A 26992-nucleotide genomic window follows, 5' to 3' on the forward strand; every position below is an offset into this window, starting at 1 on the left:
CTATGTGCCCCATGAACTGTTGATAAATTCAGATCCCCAACACGTCCATTATTTACCCTCTCATGATGCCTTGACCTGTCTCCCTGTCTTATTCTCTACTGTACGGCAGGAGAAAGCTGACTAAAGTAATAGTGAGTTCCATGCTCTGTGGGCCATTGTTAACCTAATTAAAGAGTGTTCCTTCTTGACAGAATCACAGACGTAGAATCACCAAATCATAGAATGGTTTGGGTTAAAAGAGATCCTAAAGATCATATAGTTCCAATCTCCAACCATGGTCAGGGACATCTCTCACTAGATCAGGTTGCTCCAGGCCCCATCCAACCTGGCCTTGAGTACTTCCAGGGATGGGACAGTCACAGGTTTTCTGGTCAGCTTGTACCAGTGCTTCACAACCCTCACACTGAAGAATTTCCTCTGAATACCTAATCTAATATTTTAGTTTAAAACCATTACCCCTTGTCTTATCACTACATTCCATGATAAAGAGTCCCTCTCCAGGTTTCCTGGAGGCCCCTTTTAGATACTGGAAGGACACTATGAGGTCTCCCAGGTCCAGACTCTTCTCCAGTCTGAACAATCCCAATTCAGCCTGTCCTCGTAAAAGAGGTGATCCAGCCCTCAATAGTCATCCTCTTGGCCCTACTCTGCACACACTTCAACAGTTCTGCATCTTTATTGTGCTGGGGATCCCTGGTCTGGATGCAGTACTCCAGAAGGGGCCTCATGAGATCAAAGCACTGCAAATTCTGCTCTGATACTGAGTACAAAACAATCAAAAACAGCAATGTACTCGGTAGAGAGAGATTCTGACTAATTGAAACACAGAGAACACCCAGCTACCCTGAAACAATTATTATGTGCATGGTTAATAGAGCTTCAAGTTTACTCTTTTTTTTTTTGACACTAGAAAGCAAGGAAAAAAAAAAACAACATTCTTCAATCAGTATGTAAGGCCAGGATTTTCTCAACATCCTTGCATAAGTAAACCAGTCCCTATGAAAATCAGATTTTGGAAACATAAGAATCATAGGGGTTGGAAGGGACCTCAGGAGAGAGCATTGAGTCTAACACCCCTGACAAAGCAGGTTCCCTACACCAGGTAAAACAGAGTGGAAGCTCATTTCCCAGAATAGTATTTTTAAAAGATTTTAAAAGCACTAAATTCCACTGTGACATACAGGTGATTCATTGAGGAGAAGAAATAAGAAGGGAGAGGCTATAGAAAAGGAAAAGAAGAAAAGAAAGAAAAACTACCAAGTTAGCTCCACAAGGATCTATTGTCGCCTAGTGGAAAGCAGTTGAAATTGTGGCTAACTTAGAAGTACTAAACATACAGAACAGTGCAAATTACAATGCAGTAATTATGGAAAATCTGTATGTAACAAACCACCAGCTGGAAGTGGGTGGAAATGTCCTGAATAGCTGCCAAAGTTAGTAGCTATTTCACAACATTTGAAAAACAAATGCGTTGTGGCTCGAGCTCCAAATACTTCAGTACAGCATTCACAACAGTATTATTAGGTCTACAAGCTACCAGTGTATGCATTCTGGCACAAGGTTTTGTTTCTCTTGGCTCCTTTACTATGCAAAGGAACAATTTGTATGAAATGATGTAATATTTTTACCATCTACATGATCAAACTGAAATCAGAAAAAGTGTTCGGCATTTCTGGAAAATCAAATATTTAGAATAAAGTAAGGGCATCCTATAGACAATGTTTTCACCAGTGACCTGCAGCTGGAGGCCAAAGAAAAAAAAATCTGTTTTACCCTTCAGCCTTTTTGAATAAAAATATAGCAATGAACACAGCCATCTCTGTTACACCACAAAGCAGGCATACACTTGCAAAAAGGTAGCTGTGAAATGAAATACTTACATCTCCCTGCAGATATCTGCACGTGCAACCTCCCATTCGATGTCCTGCCATCCTGACACCCAGCACAACTTTACTCCTTTTGTTGGAGACAATATCTTTAAGATTCCTTAAGGAAAACTGGACTCCATACTATTTGTCAGCTGATGTGCTGCACTCAGATTAACAGCAACTCCATTTGAAAAATCTGTCTTTTTGTAAACTCATCTTCCTTCTTGCTTGTTTCAATTCAATTCAATTCACAAGAACACCGTGCTAGCAAGAAGGGAACCTACGGTCACACTTACGGCTGTGAGTTTACCTGTTAGCAAAGCAGTGTGCTGCTGACACAACCCAGCAAGTCTGAATAAGAGTTCCAGCACAGAAACTCTCTCCAATATATACAGCTGCTGTCCAGGGATGAGATCCAGGCAAAGATGAAGATCCTCCAATAATCCTGGGTCTCACAAAACTTCTTTTTTTGTGTCTTCTCCCACATGGCCTTCTGGCAACTGCAAAAGTGTCTATATCTTCTGGAACTGGTGGCCTCCTTTCTCTGCTTGCTAAGATAAAAAGGTAAATGGCATCATACTGTAAATCACATGATTTCTAAGGAACATGTCATCATGTTTGGATTCTGTACTGAGTTTGGTCATTCCAGCAGCAAGGACTAGTATGCTTGTGTTAATGTCATCAGTCAGATGTATCAGAACCATAAATGGAGAATAGAAGGACCACGTGATTAATTGACTTTTCAGATTAAAGCTCTATTCTAAAGGTCAGCTTTATTATTAACATCAGTTTAATATTAATTTAGAGGAGGAACACTATCTTTAGTTTTCAGTATTATATACTGTGTCATATGACTTCAGTCCTCTATTTGCTCACAGAGGACCACTCACCTCCTGAGCCTGCTTCACTGTTTATCAAAGAAATACTATTTATTTCTGATGCCTTTCATGTTTCAGCAGAAAGTTTGTTCATATTGGAATGACTGTAGTGGAAAGCAGTAATGTGACACCGCTGTTATACAAGACTGTGACAAAAATTATCAGTCATAATACTACTCCACAAAAAAAAAAATATTGCCAGAGAGGTAGTGGATACCCATATCCCTGGAGACATCCAAAGCCAGGCTGGAAGGAATTCTGAGCACCCTGATTGAGCTGTGGGTGTCTGTGTTCATTGCAGGACAGTTGGACTAGATGACCTATAAGGGTCCCTTCCAACACAAAAGATTCTATGATTCTATGAAAATAAGCTTGTTGTCACTTGATATACTGCAAACAGTAAAACATTCAATATTCCTGGGAGTAGTATAACGTTCAAAATGATAGTGGGAAGGATTTTTCTAGTGTCAATAAATCTTTCTTCATTAATTCATAGCATGGATTTTAAGAGATATTTTACATACCACAGGATGGAATGTTACAGTATTCCCAGGACAAACTGTTGTTCTTCATGATGTAACACCATGGTTTCTCATCTTCATCTGGATTTCTAATTAATTCAGGGGAGAATAAATTAAATGGATCAATCACACAGTTATTCCAAGCTTCCCAGATGTTTTCTGATTTTTCCTATTGCACCCTGCAGAGAACTGATAGGAGGGTTGGATTTGGAGCAGTCTAAGAAAGCACTGAAGAGCCTGCATACATCTAAATGGGTGAATAGCTTCTCAGCAGGGTTCCTTGTGCTTCAAGCTAGCCAAAAATAAAGCTCATTAGGGCCTAAAATGCAGAAACATTACTAAACAACTGTAGTATTTGCCTGCAAGTATTCAGATGCATGAGCTTGTTCACCTGGTTTAAATACAGACTACACTGAAGTGCTTCAACAGATATCAGCTGAGCTATTTTCAGGACTAAGTCCCATGGGAGAGGTTCCTCTTTTAGATTACTTTTCTTAAGTGAGGAAATTCCACCACAGGTAGATTCATAGAAAATCCATAAAAAGAATTGCTAGCAAAAACTAATTTGAGATACTCAAGTTCACATTCTCTGGAGTGAGTCTGAGGAAATGAGAGACCACTTCAAGAAAATATTACATTCCTCAAAAGGCAATATCAGAATCAATTTAGTCTTTTATTGCTCGTTATTAAACAGGTTTGGTGTTGATTCCATTAGGATTTCTCCATGGTACAGCAAAATTGACTTAATTTATGCTGTACAAGTAAGCAGCACTTTGACCAGATTAGTCCTCCAATAGTATAGAACTTCAAAGACTCAGAAAAATCTTGAGTAGGCCAAGAAAAATAGACAAGATAATTCAGAACTTTGGATAAACAGTAATTCCAATTTCAGTTGGATTTATCAAAAGTATTATCTATTATTCTAAAATTCTTCAATGTTTTTTTTTAAATCTGATTGCTATTCAAAAAAGATTAAAGCACTTTCAATTTTTTCAGATCTGAAGAAGCAACACAGGTTGAGTCATCTTCCACCAACGTTTCTAAATTAGACTATTTGAAGAAGAAGATATCTGAAGGATTATTTAGTGCAGCAGAGAGATCCCCAGAAATTATAACACGCTGACAAAAAAGTGAAAAGCTTTTTTCTCAGCTTTACAGAACATTAACACATCAGCTTCTATACCATTTTGTTATTTGCACTTGAAATCTGCAAGTGAATACTGTGCTTAAATGATGCAAATTGAAGGGATCAGGATTTATCAAGGCACGGAATACACGCCCAATAAATTTTCATGGTGTGCTGGGACACCATAGATTTTATACTGAAGTGTTTGAATCCAGCCCAAACCTCTGAAAGGAAGACAACTTGGATTTTGCAGGGGGAAGGGGAAAATAGTAATTGTTTGTTAGTTTGTTTCTGATAAAAAAGAGCTACTTTGAACCTACGTGCATGCCTTTTATCAACAGCTTGCCAGTAGTTTGTGGAGAAGTACCAAAGATGCTCAGCTTTAGGAATGCCTCTGCTAGAAACATATAGTCTATTTATGGATATCCAATGACTTCATGAAGAACTCAGATGAAGTAACAGGAGAAAGATGTAAAAAATTTCATTAGAACTCAACACAAATTGTGAGCAGAAACATAATAGATCGTACATTATTTGATCAAAGATGATATGCCTAAATTTTATTTTGTGGTCATTTTTCTTTAAAAGGAATTTGACATCCCACCTCAGCATTACTGAAACACAGTGGCTTTAATTTTTTCCACTTCTAAAATATTTTCTTTTGTATCAAAAATTGCACAATATCATAATTTGAAATAAGAAGCTAACCGTTCAATTTGTATAATTTATATAAATTTATATAATTTCTCTTTTGGATAGTCATTTCTGAGTAATTTTTTTTTTTTTTAATATCTTGTATGTCTAAGCTTCTTGGCAGAACCACATGTTGATCTATACTACCTACCAGATCTTGTCTTCTAGAAACTTTTACTCTGTGTCAGGCCACTAAGCCAGCCTAGCTTTTCCAAAGTAAGGGTGGCACCTGCTTTGATATTCCTGCCCCTTCTCACTTCCCAATCTGTTTCCACAATATATTCATCCACATCTTGTTTTGTTATCACTGAGCAAACTTCCTCACCTGCAGTAAGGGAAGGGCCCCAAGCCGAGCTGTATTGCTTTCTCAACACTGTCAACATGAAGCTCCTGGTAGAGTAAGTCTGAATTCCACGGCAAGCAGCTATGTCCAGAAATTGTCATCTTGGCCGTACCTCTGTAATCAGTGCCGTTGCCACGATAGCATTGATGACTAGGAACTGTCAAAGAGTATGAGATTTGATGCTAATTATCTGTTAAAAACTTGTTTTACAGACGAGGTCCCAGATGAGAGGCAAAGGGCCCAAGCCTGTAATGTCTTTTGCCTTTCAAAAGATTTTTTTTTTCCATAAGGACTTTTAAAAACAAGTTAAAACTTCTAAAACAGCCTCATTTTATGTTTGTTTACATGCACAAAGAAAATACTATGCACGAGGAGAATTAGACCTAATGTTTTCATTGCATATGGAGCATTTTAGTAAGAAATCTAGAGCAAAATCAACAGTATGGCTGGGAACTGTCTAATTTTAGAAACAGCTGAGCTCATCGATGGAGACTCCCATTTTAGTCAATTAAAAGAAACAGGCATTACTGGCATCAAACTGACCTAGCCTGTTAGAGATGACATTTTCAAGGTGAAGAAGAACCTTAACATACATTCCTGACTATGCTGACAGAATTTCATTTGAAAATGAAGGGAGTTTAAGTCAAGAATCTCAGATAGCTGCCTGTGTTGTAAACTAGTGAAATCAATCCTGCCATGCCAGTGAGTGCTTAAAAGGATTGATTTTGGAAAATACTTCTCTTTATGGCCTTGTACATATCCAGTGTATATATATATGTAGATACATGTGGCAAACACTAGTTACAAAAATGAAACAAGTAGGTTGAATTTTCATATTCAAACTCCATTTCTATGTCACCTGCACATGGGATATTTCTTCAGATAGGTCTGACACACTCAGCTGCCAAGATCTATCAACAGCACATACCAGTGTTCTCGCTGAAAAGCATATGGAGATGCATTTCTATACGAATAGCTAAACTGAGGAGTAAGTCTACACCTCAAAACATGGCTCAGAGTACTGCAAAGGAAACACAAAACCATCTAATGTACAAAGAGGATTAATTGTGACCAAGCCTCGGAGGGTTGTCTTATCCCAGCCATACCAGTATGACTGATTCTTGACATCTGCAAGACTGGTGGAATCTTCTAAACTTATAAACAAACTGAAATATACAGCATCACAGTGTTGCTTAAGTATTGAAAAACACACTGTGAGAATAATCAATCACTGCACACAATGTGTGTAACCATTATCAAATATCTGTTATTTTGACAGAACACGGTGACACCAGGTGAACCAGGTCATACAAGCAGCACTGAAACGGTGAACTGCAGCATGGAACTGCAGGTGGTAACTATCCTTACAGGTCATCAGTACAGCAACAGCCCTCAAAACCACAAGCAGGCATATGGCATAAATTTGGGAACTGGGGGGTCAAGAAGTTTGGTGTGAGATTTCAACGTGAGTTAGCAGAGAAATACATAGTTCGCAAAATCAGCTTTCTATCTTGACCTGGCAGCCACACCTGAAATAGGAAGCCTGAAATTCCTCCTCCTTACCACTCAATAAATCAAAGTCCTTTTATTTCAATGACTGAGAATATTACATTAAATCAGATAAATATTTTAATCTCAGAACTCACAGAATAGATTTTGTTTTCCATTTGTATTGCTAGCAACAGTAACCATTTCTTGGCAACCCTGCCGTTTATTTTCTGGGCAAGATGCAAGTTAAGCTGCTTTGTTTGCCTAAAACTGCCATGAAAATGCCACTATCATGCTGCATGCAAAATGCTTTTACTTATCCAAGGAAATGCCAGGTGCTGTTTTTATTTGTATTGTATTTATTACATTCAGAAATGGTTTAGAGTTGCCTGCTTTTATGAGGATGAAACAAGATTCTGTTTTGCTGCAGAACTATGCCCATATTCTGCAATAGTGATGGTTCGGACATCTTGCAGATGGTGTTTACAAGTTGTGCTCAACCTTGTCAGGCTAAAAATCCAATGCACCTCTGTTTTTGCATATCTGCCAGTCATCACTAAAGCTGCCAAATGACTATAATTAGAAGAATTTGGCTCCTTTCTAAATCATCTGCCAGATTTCCTTCTCCAAGAAGTTTGCACTACATATTGTACTTGTTGAGAAGAACAGTAATATCTCTTAGACTTTTTTTTGTTTTGTTTTCTAATAGATATTTTGGGCACAGGAGCAAAGTAACTTAATCTCACATCTTGTGGAGAGGCATCTGGGTTAACAGAGTTGTTGTTTCCTCACTTTAATGGCTTGCATTACTACCATGGCATCTTCATCACAGCTATTAAAGAGTATCTCGTTAAGAATCTAAGGCCAGCAAGAAATATATCCAAAGTCTAATCTTTCTCATCTTTTCCCTGTAATTCAGGAAGAACAACTCTCAAAAAGTAATCTCAGGAACTACAGCAGTCCTACATATCTTTTTCATTTTTCTTTCTTTTTTTTTTTAACTGTTGCAGCACTGAAAAATCTTTTTTTTTCCTCTCTCACAAGCAGTGTGTAGGTGGTCTGCTTTCAGCACTTCTTAACGGTTTGCTCTGACTGGAAATCATTCACTCTGAATTCTTTATAGTTTCTTCAGCTTCACATCACTCTGAAACACATTTATTTTCTTATGTGAAAGAAAGGAACTGAGGACATAACGTATGTATTTTTCTTGTTCATTCACTTTCCTGTGGTACTGCCAATTAGCAGTAGATTGGAAATAGCCTGTAGCTTCAGGTGAAACTTCACTTGAGTGAAAGCACAGATCTTATGCTGCAGATCTGTGCCACTGTCACAATTGTTTGTTTTTCCTGAAAATCATTTTTTTAAACCCCTGACAAATCCATAATGCTTTTATTAAATATCATGTTCAATGAGTTGCTTTCTTTGTATTGCTTTGTATTAGTTTGTGACAGAAGGGGAGAGTGGAAGGAGGACAAAGACAAGCCCCCTCTGTGCTTGAACTTGCTCTTACGAGATGTCTTTCTCAGTGTCTCAATTATCAGTTATCCAGATGGAAAAGATCTTCAGAAAATTATAACCAAGAGTAAACCTTGGTGGAATTAAGAGGCCATCTTACATCCAGAGCCTTCCTGAAGTGTATGCCCATTCCTGCTTCAGTGCCAAATGCATGCCCTGTGTAGGTCAGAGCAAGCTCTTCAACTCTCACTAGATAGATGATTGTTCACAAGACAGAATATTCATACCTGTTTGAAGCCTTCTAATATGCCTATCAATTTATATTTCAATTTCAGGTTTCATCTATTAACAACAAAGATAAATACCAGTGAGTAATGAAGTTTTATGTCTCTGCATACATCTCACACTCACTGGATGCCTGCAGAAATCCCTGTCTTTCCTTGATCTACCTAGGTGTTCCCATATCTCCTGTCCTCCGTAGCTGTGAGCTTACAAGATAAATACAAACATGACACAAAGGTATCTTCCATATCCATAGACACTGCTCTGACAGATTTCCTCATTTCATTGCATGGAAAAACCCTCAGGTGTTTTGAGAGCAGTAAGGCAGATAGGACCATGTGAAGTGAAGCAAACACCATGCTGGACTGCCCCAGGCTTGTAGCAAACTGCTTCCCATTGTCATGCATTAATCCCTCCCTCTGAAAGTAAGAATAACAGCACCTACTCCCACTTTTGGATCTTGTTAATTAATGATTATAAACTACAACAGAAATATAAGGAAGTTATATTTCTACATAGCTATATTTCTATATAATTCTGCCACATGCCTACAATATTTACCAAGATCTCAATACTTCTATGTTGAGCTTATAATTTAATACACCAGCAGATAATACATATAACAAATTTATAACAAATAATTGTTTCATATTATGTGCTGCTTCCCCATTTGTTGAATACCAATAAAACCTCCAGCCTCACAGCACATAACACTAAAATATAATCCCCATGAAACTGTGGCTCAATTGTGAAACACACGCAATCTCTCCAAGCCAGAAACAGTGAAAAAATGTGAGAAAGTTAGTAGTCTTTTGTAATGAATTAAATGTAATAGAAACTGACAATGTGAAAAAAGAATGATCTTAGGGCTGGAAAAACAGTGATTTGTATAGCACAAAAGATTTTTTTAAGTTGCATCCAAACTTAAGGATTGCACACATCACTTGCTGCAGCTGAACTCATTTAAAATATTTCTTTTCCAACAAATATTTGTAATCTTGCATTTACAAATACTCTAGATCAACTGAGACAAAACTGAAGAGCTAATTTGTTTTTCTTTTATAAAACCTGATGTACAAATCTACTGAGGAAGCTGAATCTTTTTATATAAAAGTTCAAATCCCAAAATCTGTGAACTCCAAAGTGGAAAAAGAACCAGACTCTCTAGCACTTACTGAGGGACAATGGGGGAGCAGTTGCTCATGAGAGAGCCAGTAATGAGAGGAGAGTTTCTGAAGCAGCTGAAGAGCCAAGGGTGACCTGGTGGGAGAAAGTAAGCAATGGGAGAAGCAAGTGCTACAAAGGAGATTTCTGCAGTAACTCGGGGTGAGATAAAAGCTTCTGAGCTGTATCAGAAGCTCATTGAATCTTCCCCTCAACAGCCTCCCTAACTGACAGCTACATAGCATAACACATTACTTGTATCAAAGGGTGTCAGTCCTCTCTATTTTCAAGAGGACCCGTGCCCTCTGTAAAACACAGCTAACTGATACCACTCTGCTGTCCACGGTAAATCAAAAATAGGATTAAAAGCACATTAACATCCTTAAATTAATCATCATCCAACAACTAATGCCACTGCCAACTCAGAGACCTTATAACAAAAGTAATTATCAGTTGCTAAGATTAATCATATTAGTTTATTCTAAAGTTAAAAACAAAGACTTGCTATCTAAGAAGGCACCAAGGAAGACACAAGGAAGGAAAACTTCAATGCCCACAAACATTTGGGAAAGCAAAACAAACACCGTATTTCTTTATAAAAATTAAGATCTCCAATGTATTCCTGTCTGCTCAGAGAAATTTTTGCCTACTGCCTGGTGTTCTGCTTATAGCTCAATCATAACAATTTTTCCTATACAGTATAGTGTATAGCTTGTTACCTTTCTCTTCTCTGGCCTAGATTTGCTACATCCACTGTAAATGACTAATCCACAACCTCCATGCAAATAGTGCTCCTTTATTTGCTTTTATTTTTCTCTATAGCAGCCAAGCTCTTAATTACAACTCCTGACTGTAAAGAAGCCTAGGACATCAGAGTAGCCTCTGTATCACTGTTCACATCTATCATCTCTAATGAACGATGCCTTACAAATAATCAATTTCTGAAGCCACTTTTGTTAGTAATCTTCTGTCCACAACCTTCTATGAACCTTAATGTAGTGAAACAGAGGTGGAGTCTCAGTTGACAATATTATGCTCATACGCTTTTAAATCTTTCAGTTCTTCCTACTATTTGCCATTTCAGATCTTAGCCCACTAAGCCTACTTCTTCTCCATTAAACCATCACTAGCAGCTTTTTAGGAAATCATTCAGAATCTGATGAAAATCCAACTCACCATTACCATTTCTGCAACAGTGCCCTATGCTTCCTCTTCATCACCCTTGTCTTAGTAAACCTTGCCCTAACTTACACTGTGTGATTTCTTGGTGATTCATAACACTTCACCACTGCAAACCACCTATTCACCTCTCCAGGCTACATTAAGCCATACCAAAAGATGACAGTGCTTTTTATCTACTATTTCACTTGCCCTCAACTGTAAAGGTATACTAACCTTATTTTTTCTGTCCTAGTTTTATTATTAATCCCTCTGCTCCATACATGCAAACAGAACACAGAACCCCAGCATCGTGTGCCAAGACCCTTCAGTTGTTATTATCAGGCCTACTGATTCATCCTCAGTGGACCCATCAACTGATTGGACACTCACTTATCCTTGTCAGTTAAGTGACTTTATTATTAGATTTACCCTTTTAATTTTTTTTCCTTTGAGATTCTAGAAAATAAAAAAATTAAACACTAATCAGAAAGCATTCCAGTAGGTTATAAAATACCATTAGTAAACAAAAAGCAAAACATTTCATTATCACTATACTCTCAGAAGAAAAGATTCAAAACTTTTCCTCCAGCACCAAGAGCTAGATTTCCTTTACAAATGTACCTTTTTTAGCAGAAATTTGCAAACACACTATTTCTGTAAAATAACCACTAAGAGGGTGGGCTTGCTGTCTTTTTTTTTGACTTCTTTTATTGCCTCACTCCCCCAGTTACTCAAAGATGTGGCCAAGAGTTCTTCCTGTATATAATTACATACTCATCTATCCTGTCATTTTACTTCTCTAAAATTCTTCAACCTACTTCTGACATAAAACAACACATCTCCTTATATAACCATAAAACTTCCAGAATTAGCATTGGAACTCATACTTTCTTTAAAGCTATGTTGTCTCTCTAATTCTATTACCCATAAGAATAAAAAAGGACAGGAGAACATAAGGGTTTTTTCGTAAGTACCCTTAAAAATTTCCCATTTCATTGTGACCAAACTACTAGCAAAGACACTATTGCTACCTAAAACTTATTCCAAAAAGCCTCAAACAAGGCTCTACAGATTTCCCAATAATAATAAAAAGAAAAATAATAAAAAAAACTGTTGTGGATGCCCATCTCTGGAGGTGCTCAAGGCCAGGTTGGATGGGGTCCTGGGCAACTGGATCTGGTGGGTGACCACCAACCCGTGGCAGGGGCTTGGAACTGGATGATCTTTGAGGCCCCATCCAGCCTAAGCCATTCTACAATTCTATTCCATAATTCTACTTTTAAACCTAGCATCTGATGCAATCCACAACCATAACACAAATCTAAATGGGTTTTCCACAGCTCTGTTTTCTACTTCACCTTAGCATGTTGTCTTAGCATGGAAAGTGCACAAAATTTGCAAATTGCCACAACTCATCCATTATCAGGCTACTTAAATTTCCTAAATAGCTCCACGACAACCTGAATTATTGTGAAGTCCAAGTACAAGAGCAAAAAACAGCAATAAACCCCAGCTAGCAAAAATATTGTGTTACCCAATGAGTAAAGTGATTACGCATCTCCAAAGATAGTTAGAGGCTGAAAAAACATTGAAATATGTGGTATGAACCCCCATCCTCAATTACCCACATATGATTCTGAGTTATTTCTCTGGTCAGCAGTGGCACAACAAAGATATCTGTATTTTAGAAAAAGGCTTGGCAGCTAGTTAAAGAGAAAAAAAAATATGTCACCAGCACACTTGTCAATAAATCAAGAATAAACTTAAAAATGCAGATGAGACTCCCAATTTAACTAACAACCCACACTAAAAACAATAGCAAAGCACAAACTCCATGTTAAGGAGAATGAACTGCTTTTACCCTAGAAATGGAGCAAAATATACGTGTTTCTATTTATGCTTCAGCTAAGGCCTACAGTGTGAATAGAATGGTGTTTTTGACCATGGAAACCCAGAAGCACCAATCCCTTAAAACAAAAAAAATCTCCCTTCCTTCCATCCAACCCCAATTAACATCTCACGCTTGAAGGAGCTCTGCACAACCTGATGTACCTGTGGGAGTCCCTTTTCACTGCAATGGAGTTGGACTAGGTGGCCTTTCAATATCCCTTCCAACTCAAGTGATTCTATGATTCCATAAGTGAAAAATGTAAATGATTAGTATGTCCTCTGGACAAGTAGATGCACATAAGCTACGTTTCCCTCTGTATTCAGGCAACATTTCTACCACAGCTCCTTTTTGATATTCTATGTTTCTTTCAACAAAGTAATTTTACAATTGCATCATCAAAACTGCTTATCATGAGCTTTTGACTCCAACAAAGCTAAATATTTCTAAAGTTAAACATTTCACACACAAACTTTTACAATCCCCTCTCCATTCTCAACACCAGTTTGGACCACAGATAAAATATCACTCTCCCAAGCCCCCGAGTTTTCACTTCTTATCACTGCCAAAGTGACTGACTCTGAACCCTATCTATGACTTTCTCTGTACAATAAGACTGCCACTGCTACTCATGTTTGGATAATTAATTATGAATTTTCACCTAAAACTTGTGTCCAGGCTCTCTCATCAAGAGCTCTGTCTCCAAAGTGAACACAGTTAACTCTCTTAATACAAAATCTTTTTTTTTCCTGAAGATTTGCAAGTTCATTTTAAGTGCAATTAATACAAATCAAGCTTAATTAAAAGTGGACAATTTCATTAATTAAAATAGCATGCGGGCGAGGGACTTTGGCAAAATATCTTATTTCCTTTCCTGAAATCATATGCATAAACTGTAATAGAACATTTTTTAGATGGCATGTCTTTCTTTAGTACTGAAAGTTTCTTCTTTATCAGCTAGAAAATACAGTATTATTAGAAAATACAGAAATCTATATTAGAACCTGTCTTCTGTATATAGATCTCCTTTGTTATACACATCTTTTATGTTACATTTTTCACCTCCCATTATAATTAATTTATTTTTTAAAGTCAGCTCATAATTTGCCAGCAACTGCATGACCATTCTGAGAATGGCTTGTCCATACCTATAATGACTGTTTGCAAGGAAGTTATAAGAGCAGCAAATAATGGCTTTGAGCCCTGATAAGGACTTCATCATCAGAAAAAAGAGACAAATAATGGGCAGATAAATAGGTACCTGCAAAATGATAGAAGTTACAATTAATCTTTGTTACTCACAGTACAAAGGGGATAGAAATAAAACTATCAGCGAGTAGGTTTAAAGCTAACAATAGAAAATGCTGTTTTTCTTATCTATTTAAATTCAGGAACTTCTTGTCATGGCATGAAGTTCCACAGAATTCAGATAAGTTCAATGGAAAAGTAAAGGCCACATTGGAGCCTTCTAGTACTTGAAGGAAGCTTATAAGCAGGAAGGGGACTGACTTTTTACGTGGTCTAGTAGTGATAGGACAAAGGGGAATTGTTTCAAAATAGAAGAGGGGAGATTTGGGTTAGATGTTAGGCAGAAATTATTTACTCAGAGCGGTAAGGCACTCACATAGGCTGTCAGAGAGGCTGTGGTTGTCCCATCCCCAGAAGCATTTAAGGCCAGGTAAGATGAGGCTCTGTGCAGCCTGATCTGGTGGGGGGCAACGAGCCCACGGTATTGAGTTGGAACTGGATGATCTTTAAGATCCCTGCCAACTTAAGCCGTTCTGTGACAATTCCATTATGATTCTATTAACTGTGAATGTCCAGCAGTTTGCAGAGAAAAATCCTCAAATGAGAAGTAATTCTCAGTAGTTTCCTGCTCTTTACACTTTTTGGTTATCTCCTTTGCCAGCAATCAGGGCACAACAGAACTTGTTGAGATCTTGTGATCTCAGGCAGGATGACACTGCATTTATTTATATTATATATATGAAGGTGGTATTATGATAAATTTGATTTTTTTCTAATAGAAATAGTTGGAGATTTGTTGCTTATCCTTGTAGATGCCAATTGCTGAAGGCAACAGAGAGACACCATCCATTTCACAGCCCAGTAACATTTTGGTATGCTTACTGTTCATTAAACTGATGGATTTTTATTTTTTTTTCTGAAGACATACTTGCATCACAATTTGGCTTTAATGTTCCAAATTATTCATTTGTAGAGACAACAAGTACATTCTGGAGACTTTGCAGCTTTCTCTGGATCAAGTGTTATAACCAGAGGCTACTGAGATTAAAGTGTAAACTCCCAACTCAGTACTGTGAGGGAAGGGAAACTATACAAGACTGTAAAAGAGAAAACAAAGCAAAACAAAAAGCCAGCTGTGCTCACAGCATCAAATTGAAGGGTTGAAGAATAAATTACTCACATATATAAAATCAGCTCCACGTGCTGTGAGATCACCAACTCCCTGTGCTCTCACAAGCATGCCATTACCCTGATGTAATGGCACTATCAGGTCAGTAAACTCCAGCATTAATTTATTTGCATTAATTTAGAATGACTAAATCCTGGTTAAGAGATTTTTTTTATTAATTTTATTTTTATGCTTCTTTGCAAGCCCCTGACACATAAACACAATCCTTCAGTTCCCATTTTGTGTGTGGGTGTTAGGCAGCCAAACACTGATGGTTTGTAAGCATCTAAAAGCCATTTGTTTAGAAAACCAAATGCTTGCTTTATTATTTACAAGTAATCATAGAGCACCTGCTTAGTTCTTGCTCTGAGCTAGTGAGACAGAAACCAGTATTAAATCCACAACATTGCCCTCCTGATGTTTATAATCGTGGCCATGCTCAGTGGATGTTTACACACAGCATTGCAGATTTGGGTAGGAGAAGCTGATAACTAAACAGGAATGTGGAAAGAGAGGAGTAGCATGCAGTCCTCTGAGGATTTTAGGTTGCATGTGCACCACATACATGCTGTCTCTTGCTCACATCCATGCAGGAGTAATGCCTGGGGAAAATGCCAGTGGGGCAAAAAAATCATAAAAGTACAGAGTTTCAAAGAGGGACTTCCGAGAGCCAAAAACTCACATCACACAATTAATCAAGAACCTGGTGAGTCAAGGTTCAGGACCCACTCATAAACCCATTCAATCTGCCAATTCATTCTTGCTATTTGTTGTTCTATCTGTACTGCCAGTTCCCCTGGTGGCTTTTTTTCCAGATTGAATACATGGCTGCACCATTTTTCAGCCACCAAAACAACAGAATGGAATATCAGATACCACTTTCATGTATCAGAGCATATTATATTTTCTTTACTCAAGCACTCATTCAGACCATCTAGGTGCCCAATGCAGCCTCCAAGAGCCTCATCTTTGATTTTGATGAGACCAAAATCTTGGGATTTATATCCTGAGAAATTCATTGCCATGAGCTAAGGGATCGTGGACTAGTATGACTACAAGTCTGCTATAAAATTATGCCTAGAACCTTTAGCATTTGAAAAGTATCCACTTATACAACTTGAAGATTTAATGTGCAGGGAAGTTTTACAAACAGACACAGTCTCAGCAGTCAGAAAAGTTAAATCTTCATCAGGGAAGTTACACAAAAAACTACATAGCATCAAGAAGCAACCCAGAGCTAGCACACAGATAACAAAAGGCAGGTTTCTCTGCCCTGACCCACCAGTAATATAAGGATTATTTTAGGTTAAATGCGTTGTACTAAATGTGCTATTAATTTGAAGTACAAAATAACCCAAGCAGCGAGTGTGTATTTTATCTTTGTCTACATCTCACAAGAGCCCAGTGCTTCCAAATATAGCCAGCTTCTAGATTTTGTCAAAGCACAAACCCCTATTTCATGAGTAGACAGCATGAGATGCCTGAACCCATGGGGAAGCATTTACACTGGATAATGAGACTGATATCCTGACCCTACAAAGTGGACTCACATACTACATTTATGGACATGAGTAATTAGATTAAAACTTCTGTGTTTAACTTTCCAGAAGGTTTGAGGACAGAAATGGGTATTTTTAGAATCAGGGTTTCAGTGAAGAAGAATGTATTATATTTTACAATACATTGAACAGTTGTTTGTGAAGTTCTACATGACTCCTCAGTTATTACAGCAAATGTCTGCAAAAGCAAAAGAAAAAAAAAAGCTTTGCTTTGCACACAGCTGAAAACTCCAAACTCCCTGCCTGCAGTATGTTGTTGCACTTACCGATATTGCAATACTTTCCTACAAAAGGTTCTTTGCAGTCACACACGGTTTTCCCACTGAAGGGAATCATTTTACATTCTGCACCATTCATGCAAGGATCGTGAGCACAACCTACACATAGAAGACAAAATCAAATAAAGATACAAAGTAATCAAGAGAACCAGTCCAATTTTAACTTAATTTAGTACATCTTTTTCCTGTACATATATTTAAAGGAAATTTTCTCTTTACTCATCCAAGATGTACACCTGGTATAAGCTGAAAAAAGGAAACTACCAACCTCTGCCTACTGAGGTCTGCCTCACTGCTTTCATTTTTATTGGATAAAAAATACTTCAGCTACTAAAAAATATTACTAATGAACAATAGGTAAAAGGGGGTGGTGATTATTATTATTGGTGGTGGTGATGGTGACATTTGCATTTTCTTCCGTGCAGAGGATTCTGACACTTCAAAGTTTAGAATCTGTGACATGGAAATATTAAGTCTTCTCAAATCTCCTACCACTTTCCTGGACTCCCATTATCCTAGAAAGCCATCAACTGCGTCCATGATTCGACTTCCACTTCTCTCAAGTGGGAATAAATGTGCATACCTTCTTCAAAGGGCTTCTATGAAGCTTACTCAGTACTGTAAGTTATTTCAGAATCTGGAGAGGTGGATCTGGTCAGCTGGGTTGAGTAACAGAACAGCCATACTGGAGCACATAGAGATGTGAGGCAAACTGCTTTGCTTCCCACCATCTCTCCTTCCAAAGCGAAGTGTTGTGGTGGCTTCATCGGATACATAACAATCTAGTGTGTACGCCCAGCTCTTCCTGGCACCTGGGAGCCTCAAAACAAGGAGGAGGCTTCAAAACATAAGCTTTGCCCTGTCCAGGAATGGGTATGGTTGAATCTAAAGTTGTGGGAACTCTGTGGTCAATGCAGGGTAAATGGGATGCTGGAGGCAGGTACAGTTAATATGCTGGAAATTCAAGAGCAAGATAGGGCTAGGAAGAAATCCCAAAGGAAACAGCAACTTGAAGAGACTGTGGGCATTCAGGGAAGAACAGAGAAGAGTGTGTCTCTCAGGCACATTACAGTTTTGGAACAGCTTGTGACATCAGAAGTTTCACTGCTTCCACTATATTATCTGTCCATATTTCTACATGCTGCAGTTCAGGATTCAATCCCTGTCAAGGACAGGGCTAAGACTTGTCATTAAATTCAGCTTACTGTATTTAAGTGCTTCCTCAAGTAAGAATTGACACACGGAAATGATTTCATGGATCAGCATTACTGCTCACACATGGAAGGATGTGACCGTTGTGAAAAGCGTACATGAACAATGATAGCAGCCTTGCTGTGATAACACCACTCAGGTTTTATATTCTCACAATCATTTATCCCCACTCTAGGTAGGTCAAGAGATGCAATACAAAATAATGCACTTACTTTTGTATTCAACTCTCTGGCACTCGATCTGCCCATCCAGACAAATGCACTGCTCTGCAGATCCTTGTTTGACTCTTGGCCAACTCATGCCCACATCAAAGAACTCATAGAGACTGTCATCAAAACATCTCTCTAAAAAGCAGTTTGAAAAATAACACAAACTTTCTGAGATTATTTCTTGGTTCTCCAGCAAGCCATCCTCCAAGGTATGAAGGCACAAAACCAGCATAGCAGCAACTCTAAGGACCTCAAGGCAGAGCTGGCTTTCTCCTAAAGCTCTATGAATATTATAGCATCACATCAGCACCCCTAAAAGATCAGCCACCAAATGCAAAAAATAAATAAAATCAGTGATATATCACTGTGCCTGTCCCATTTTACAGCATCAGTCACAGATGATGGACTGTGCTGGAGAACTAACATTGAAAAAGGCATCTTTGATATGTTGGGAGGCAGTACAGAGCTGTAGGAAGAGGCCTTTGTTAAACAAAGGCAAGCACAATTGGAAGTCTTGTGGTAAAAGCCTGGTTTTTCTCTTGGCATGCACTAAACTGGGAGTGCCAGCAACATAAAACTGGAGAAATAACAGAAGCAAAACTCTTTTGGCCCCTCCTCCATCTCTGACACCTCATTTCCTGCAGGCAGAGGAGCTGCACAGGCATTAGAGTTGGCATCACAGAATCTGAAACAGCCCCAGGTTAACATATGTAGAAAGGATAAGGCGTCACCTGAAGTTTTGCAGCTTTTTCATGTCTCCCTGACTATTGGATGGTATCATTAGTCATTTCCAAGCAAGTAAGTGATATTTAAATCTTAAAAACAGCAAAGGGGGGGAAAGAGGGCTCTGTGTTTCCCATAGCTTCATACCTCACTGGCTCAGAGCATGCTTGGATATATAACTGTATAATCAAGTTATTTTCAGCTGTCCTGTCACTAATGGATGTCTGTCATAACCATTTGGAATTCTGCCTACAGAAACAACCATGCACAACAGCACTACCTTTTCATTAAGCAAAGTTTAATGACCTTTCCTTGCTGCCCATATCTCTTGGCACAACACTTGGGGAAGAAGATACTCACTCATCTGACAGTCTCTTCCCATGAATTCCTCAGGACAGGCACAGTGGTACGTCCTATGATTATGAGCGAGGAGACAGGTCCCTCCATTTTGACAAGGGTTGTTTGCACAGTAATCTAGATGAGCCACATAAGAAGCTGTCGTTAATGTCTGCCAGACAAACCTTTGTTAGAAGTCAGCTTGGTTACCTTTATCATTTTGGTTAAATGCACAGTGGCTTTAATACCACCTCTAAATATAAAACAGTGTTGATCCAAACAATATATATTGTTTTTGTTTTAAAGCAGTTTGCTTTAACGGTTACACTCATCCAGCTTTGTAAACCCATATAACAAATCACTATTCTGGATGTTCTCTGAGATAACTGGGCAAGGGAAAATAGTTTCAGACTAAAAGAGAGGAGATTCAGACTGGATATAAGGAAAGGGTTTTTTTTACTATGAGAATGGTGAGGCACTGGCACAGGTTGCCCAGGGAAGTGGTGGATGTCCCATCCCTGGAGATAATCAAGGTCAGGCTGTACAGGGCTCTGAGCACCTGATGGAGCTGTAGGTGCTCTGGTTCATTGCAGAGGAGCTGGACTAGATGGTCTTTAAGGGTCCCTTCCGACTGAAACGATTCTATGATTCTGTTCTATACAGCAATAACACGTCCCAGGGCAATGGGTTCAGGCCAACCCGAAGCTGTAGCGAAGGAGAAGATGGGCCGATGCCCACTAGATGGAGCTGTGTCTTTGCACTGGGGAGGAAGGTGTAGCTCTGGCTCTACCCGGATTACTGCCCTGCCTGCTTTGCATTTCAACAGAAATAAGCAGGATTATGAATTTCTTTTTCAAGTTACACCAAGGATCATCCTCCGCAGAGGAATTTGCTGTCGAGTCTTGAATTATCTCTAGAGTGAACAAACAGCTGGAACAAAGGAAAAAGCTTTTGAAGCAAGGCACATCCAAATAAATCGGGCCAAATGGGATTAAACTGGACTAGAGCTATGGATCTATTTTTACAGGAATCTTCTAAGTCATTGGAAAATAAGTTGGAAGAGTGGGGGATGTGCTAGGACAGCTCTCTCAGAATGTAATGGATGCTTGACTTCCATCAAAGCAAGTTGTGGAAGCCTTGGTGGCCACCTAAGCTCCTGATTGCAGTGACATGGTGCGTATCTCCCCTGAAGTCAACCAGTATGTTGTTTTGCACATGCAGAAGACATGGCCAAATAACTTGCCTGCATTTCATCCTCCTTGCTGCAGCTACTCAGCCTCTGTGAGAGGCTCAATCTGAGTGCTCCTTTAGCTGGAGTGGGTTTAAGCATAAGAGGCAATGTATGAAAACAAGCACACACATACAGAGCTAAGCAAAGTATGAAAGGCAGTTCCTGAACTTGGCTACAGCAGTGGAAATGTGAAAGTTCCCCTGCACAGATCAAAATATTTACTGTAGAACAGAGTGGTGTAATTGATGTGCAATACCAGCCCTGGGTGTATTCACTGCTAGTTTCACTCAAGGATAACATCAAGGGAGAGCAAGTAAAGGCAGCAATGATTCTACTGTTCGTGCTGTTCAGTAGTTATGAAATTTGTAGTGATGTAATGTTTCCTCAAAGGCAAATTCTGTATTTCCTGTACCAACCATATCAAAACCATGACTTGCTCTCCAGGCCATCTGCTGGTACAGATTACACCTCCTTACACCCACAAAGAGCACTTTTAGTCTCTCCTATATTTCCTGGTTGAAGACCCCTCCTACATCCCACTCACCCCTCTGGCCAGATTTGCCCTGGCTATTCCATATCCTGGAGTCCAGCTCTAACTTCTACCTCCAGGAGGTGCTCCCAAAACAGATGAACACATCACTCTCCCTGTAAGGGCTCCCGCCCAACAGTAACTGTGGATTAAACAGGGAGTCCAAGACCTTGTATGTTCAGCCAATGTCTAAATCTCATGGGAAAAACAACCTGTTCTTGTTGGCACCCAACCTGACATCAGCTTCACCTCTCAGAGGCGGTGCAAGAGCCTTGCCTCAACTTTCTAACTATACCTTCCCACAGAAACTTTTGGTTTCTGCTACCCACCTTTCCCAGAGGCTGCTCTTCCTCAAAGCCCCTCATGGGACAGAGCCTCTTCCGCACACCCACACAGCCCATGCAAGTCTACTTCTTCTTTTCATATCAGTACAAGCATCTCTTAAAAAAAAACAAAAAACTCTTGTCCGGCTCCTTCCTTCCAAATGTGGGTCTCTCTAGGGTTCTGGCCATTTGTCCAAGATTTTCAGATATTCAGCAGCCTGGTCAGAACATAAGCATTGACAGACTGCCTGAGATCTGACAGTTCCAAACACAGTGACATTATGCACTTACTCGCGTATATTTGTATATCTGGGCTGTGCATGCACAGCCAGGTTGGCCCAAGTTCACAACTGTATTCACCTCAGCCAGCTCCCACACATGCTCTCCACAGGATTTCCCAGGCAAGAGAGGCAGATCCTCCACAAACCCGAACAGATATCTCCTAAAGGCAGAGATATTATTATTAGCTCCAGCTAATTTGGGGGAGGGGGCTGAACAAGCACTGCAGGTGCTGTTTCTGTGAGCTCTGGCTCTGTGCTGCACAGTACTAGCATTTCCCTCCAGCAGAGCCATTATACAAGAGCTTAGCTTCACCCCAGAGCCAAAGGTTTGGTGGTTAAACTTTGTCTGGAAATTGGCAGGAGTATTTTTCTGGATCAGTGCCCTGAACACTTGTTTAACACTGACTTGTAAGCAGCTCCGGTGCTTTCAAGCAGACTCCCCACATACACAGGGCAGTCAAGGCCTGGAGAGAGTCCATGCTTCAGCCTTTGATCCTTTCCCATCCCAGTTCACTCACTTCTCACAAATTTCCCATAATCAAAGGCATTTTATCCTCCTGGAATTTCATTTTTTACTGCTTTTTCTGTGCTTATAAAGCAGTTGAGATTTTCTCATAATTGTAATATCTTAGCTGGATTTTTTTCCACACACACCCCACCCCCTCCCACACACACACAATAAAATCACATATCCTCCACGTCTAGAAAAGCATCATTATTCAGTTGGACTCCTGCTCTCTTCCCAGCTATCTTCCCAGCAGGTAAGCTTTGCTACCTTTTTTTGAAGTTCCCTTCTGCCATTTACCACTCCTTCCTTTTGACCTCACCATAAACTTTCTCCCTCTAACTTAACAGTCTACTAAATCTTAAGTCCAAATACAGCGCTTACTGCTTAAAAAATAAATAAATAGAAGCACGCTTACAAAAGAACCAATGTGTAAAGGCTTATTTATCTAATTGTACAAAATCTTTAATGCTCCTAGAAATAAAGTATCTTCTTTGTAACAGCCAGCTGTGTTCCCTTCCCTCACATCCTCATTCTCCTTTCTCTTTCCTTTCCTCTTTCACATGTATAACTCTCTATTTTCTGGAGAAGAAAGAGAAGCCAGGACAATTCCTCTCTGGGGTTATGGTACATTGACAGCCCTCAGCAAAAGGCAAGTTGATATGAGGGTTTTTTTGTGTGTGTTTTTTTGTTTTGTTTTTTTGCATGTCATCTTACCAAACCCTGTGGTGGGTAACAGGCAAAAATTGAGAGCCCCCAGAGCCTTGCTCATTTTGGAGACGCTGCTCATGAGGCTGCCAGGACCACATTGATGGTAAAGGAGAGGAACAGAAGTGGCATGAGGAACCCTGGGGCAGCCATGGGGAGAGGCAGGATGGAGTAAAACCAGCCTCCATTGGGAAGAACTCATCCTGACCAAACTGACTATCTTGGATCCCAAAAGTGTGCACTTCCTGTAAGCCCTGCTCCTCTGTTTTTCTGTGCAGGGGGAGCAGCAGGTGATGATGAGATGTTCTGTGTCACAACAGTAAGGAAACTACACAACAGAAACTCTGTGAACAAGACAGCAGAGGTAAATGGAAAAGTGCTGGAAAATCTATCCTGAGAACGAACTGAGGGAGAAAAAAAAAACACTAACAAGAGAGAAGCAGGAACACTCCTTTGAAATTCACTTCACAACAGAGCATGAGTTACTGTTTCCAACACTTTAAGCTCTGAGAGAGCACTCATGAATAAGCAAGTGAAATCTCATAATTCAACTTTTGCAAACATGAACTGTCTATATTCAGCATTCATGTCTGACATACTTGCATCACAAAGACACATGTGTAGCTACTTGTTATGGGATTAAGTCATTTGCCTCTGATCTACTGTTAATCTGTTTTAAAACCAGGCTGGAAAATAATTTGAAGTTGTTAAGTTTAAAATGATGATGTTGCACACTGCTTAATTTTAGATTCTCAGGATGATTCAGCTCACATTGGCTTTTCAAGCACTCTGGTAGATTGTAATCAGTTTGGCAATGAGACTCCTGACGTGACAGAGAACTCTGTAAGGGAAAGGCAGAAAATGCCCTTTGTTTGAAAGTGAGAAGTGAGTTGGTAGGGGTATTCAGCCAGATCCCACAGACTGAACAAAACAGGTCACATCTGAAAGTAGTTCCAAAGAGAAAAGAGGAAGATGATGAGCATTCAGATACAGATCCTAAAATAGACACTGCAACATGAAGTCTGGTCAGTACCACACCTGATCTTTCAATGGTGGTCTGTCACTGTGCAAACGAGGCCTAGATAACTATATGCTCCTTACAAAAACAATGAGTTGGATACTTCGAAATGAGAACCCCAAGCAGTCAGCCAATGAAAACTGAAGATGGGGAGGTGGACATACAAGAGCCAGACATCAAGGCAGTGCTGAGGGCAGCACGATCCCCACCAGAATGCCTGGGACATGGTGCTTTCACCCACCACATTGGTTAGAAGTAGCTTACACAGACAGGAGAGTTTGCCACAGACCTTGGCTTCTCCATTTAGACAGACTTTCACAATGTGTGTAATCACAGCACTTGTGATGGAGCTGTTACACTGCTCTGCTAAGTAACCCTGTCATTGTGCCTCAGTACTTCTGCAATGAAGCACCTGTCCTCTTGCTCTCTCCTTAGCAGCCCAAAACATGAAGGAGCCTGGATGTCATAGAATCACTGAACCATTATAGAATTGTTGGAAGGAACCCTTAAAGCTCATCCAGTTCAACTCTCCTGCAATGAACAGAGACACCTACAGCTAGATCAGGTTGCTCAGAGCCCTGCCCAGCCTGATGTTGAATGTCTCCAGAGCGGGGGCATCTGCCACATCTCTGGGCAGCCTGTTCCAGAGCTTCATCACTCAGAGGAGAGCTGTTCCTTACTGAGATCATTAGAAGGGAAATCTAAAAGACATCTCAATGCTGATAATCACCTCAAAGCTCAGCTCCAGCAGGAGCTCAGATTTCCAAGTTTGCTGTGCCATAATTTCTCTCCACAGCTTCAGGTTAATCAACAATGAATTAAAGACACTGGTATTCACAGCCTAATGCTCCGTAGAGTCACAGGAAGATCTTGGAAACATTTAATGTGAAGGTGTGTTCTGTGTTCACAAATTAAAAGCCACAGAGAAAGCACAGAATACTACTACATGTGGAAAATGGGAAGCAGTCACGTGGAGTGACTCAACAATGGCTTGACTTACCTGAATGCTCTATGGACGACAACGTGCAGTACCCCCATTTCCTGTCCCGGTCGTAGTTATGTGTTGTTGAACACCTGGAAAGAATGAAAAGAGCGATTTAGCACAACTTCAAAGAGTCTGGATATTGCATCAGGTGAATCAAGAGGCTCCATTACAATCACAGAGCGTGAAGGGTAATCATGAGAAGCTCATTAACCTCATTGCTGTGTGCGGCATATTGGAAATTTTTTTTTCCTTAGATAAAAATCCTGTAGAGAAGATGCTTATGAAGACTTACAGGCTTAGGGCTACTACAGACCATTGTGCCTTTGAAAACACTGCTTCAGTATAGCCAGGCACATTCTTTTTGTTCTCAGTCCAGAAAGGGCCAAGCACACAATTGCACTGGTACTATCATAGAATCACCAAGGTTGGAAAAGACTTCCAAAATCAAGTCCAACCATCCAGCTACCACCAGTATTTCCCCACATGTCCCTTATTACCACATCTAAATGCTTCTTGAACTCTCCAGGAAAGGCGACTCAACCACCTCTCTGAACAGCCTGTTCCAGCACTCGATCATCCTTTCAGAAAATAGTTTTTTTCATGATACCCAACCTATATGTCCTGGGCTCCTTGATTACTCGCATATTCATTCTTTTTTCCTAACTAGCATCCATTTCATTCAAACTCTCAACACCAGAGGAAAAAAAAGTATGTATTTTTGTGGGTTTATTCTGTTTTTGTTGTTGTTTTTTTAAAGACTCTGCTTCATTTATCTCAAATTAAATACAGACTGAGATGTGGAAGCAGGACCTGAGATCTCCAATTAATCCTCCAGGAGGGCGTGGGGAGGGGAAGTCTGCTTTCTGTTTCTATGATTAGAAAACTAAAGACAGAAATGAAAAACTAAACAGAAGCAAATAAATAACGTCTCCCATATTCATTACGACAAGCCAAACAGGACCCAACCACTCTCTCATGCCTGTCTGTTGCCTTTATGATCTGCAGAGGCAAGAGACTACCTGCAGATAGACATTCTCCTTGCTTTCAGTGGCAAACATATTTTATGTTCAGTTCCTTTAACATATTTCTACTTTTCAGCTTGCCTGACAAATTGAGGAAATAATTGACATGGGGGTGGTTTCCAGAGACACAAGATAAAACCCCTTATTTCTTTTGAATCCTGCACCCCCACAGGCACTTCAGGAACATTACCAAAGCACCATCCAGATGGACTAAGACGATTGTGAAGTCTGTGTTCTTCTCTTGCCTTTATCCCTCTGTTGTCTCCAAGATTCATTACGCTCCAAAGAATATTAAGCTTATATTCCTTTCTTGCAGAGGTAGACGTAGGCTTCTCAAGGTCAGACAAGCAGTGACTGAACCAAACCTTAGCTCCACAAGTCCACATCTTGTCCCGGCATCCCATCAACCAAAACACTGTTCCTAACCATACTTGGAATCAAGCACATGGTTTTGGGATGTGGTTTAGTGCCAGAACTCAGTACGTCAGGTTGGCAGTTGGACTTGGTGATCTTGAAGACCTTTTCAAAACTAAACGATCATCAGAACCTACGATACTAAAATTAATATCTACTATACTTGCTGTCACTACTCAAGGAAATGCGTGGCTATAGGGCATAGAAAGTAACAGGAGTTGATTTAACATGTCAGATAATCTATTATTATCAAGTGCAATTTTATTATATACTGAATGGTTGTGTTATCTTTCTACCCCAAAATTTTACAAGATAGAACAAAATTTTATCTTAGAGCACATTTGCCACATTTACTGCCCTACAATGGATCTTAATT

The 26992-nt window shown here is 39.6% G+C and overlaps 1 protein-coding gene across 2 annotated transcripts in view; it reads right to left on the reverse strand.

Annotated features, from left to right (window-relative positions):
- HGFAC (HGF activator) overlaps positions 1 to 26992 on the reverse strand; it is a 40871-nt gene that overhangs the window by 7032 nt on the left and 6847 nt on the right. Inside the window, exons 4-10 of one of the 2 annotated variants that reach the window (XM_065735873.1) lie at positions 25196 to 25269; positions 19625 to 19759; positions 18545 to 18676; positions 17109 to 17219; positions 5412 to 5586; positions 3271 to 3356; positions 2179 to 2419 (exon numbers count right to left, since the gene is read on the reverse strand). In XM_065735873.1, the coding sequence (XP_065591945.1) occupies positions 2179 to 2419; positions 3271 to 3356; positions 5412 to 5586; positions 17109 to 17219; positions 18545 to 18676; positions 19625 to 19759; positions 25196 to 25269 (954 nt within the window). The remainder of the gene's footprint in view (positions 1 to 2178; positions 2420 to 3270; positions 3357 to 5411; positions 5587 to 17108; positions 17220 to 18544; positions 18677 to 19624; positions 19760 to 25195; positions 25270 to 26992) is intronic. The other variant, XM_065735872.1, reaches the window with a different exon arrangement.

This window comes from Cyrtonyx montezumae, unplaced genomic scaffold, assembly GCF_038088225.1.
Source record: "Cyrtonyx montezumae isolate F1298 unplaced genomic scaffold, pur_monq_1.0 scaffold_2, whole genome shotgun sequence".
NCBI lineage: Eukaryota > Metazoa > Chordata > Aves > Galliformes > Odontophoridae > Cyrtonyx > Cyrtonyx montezumae.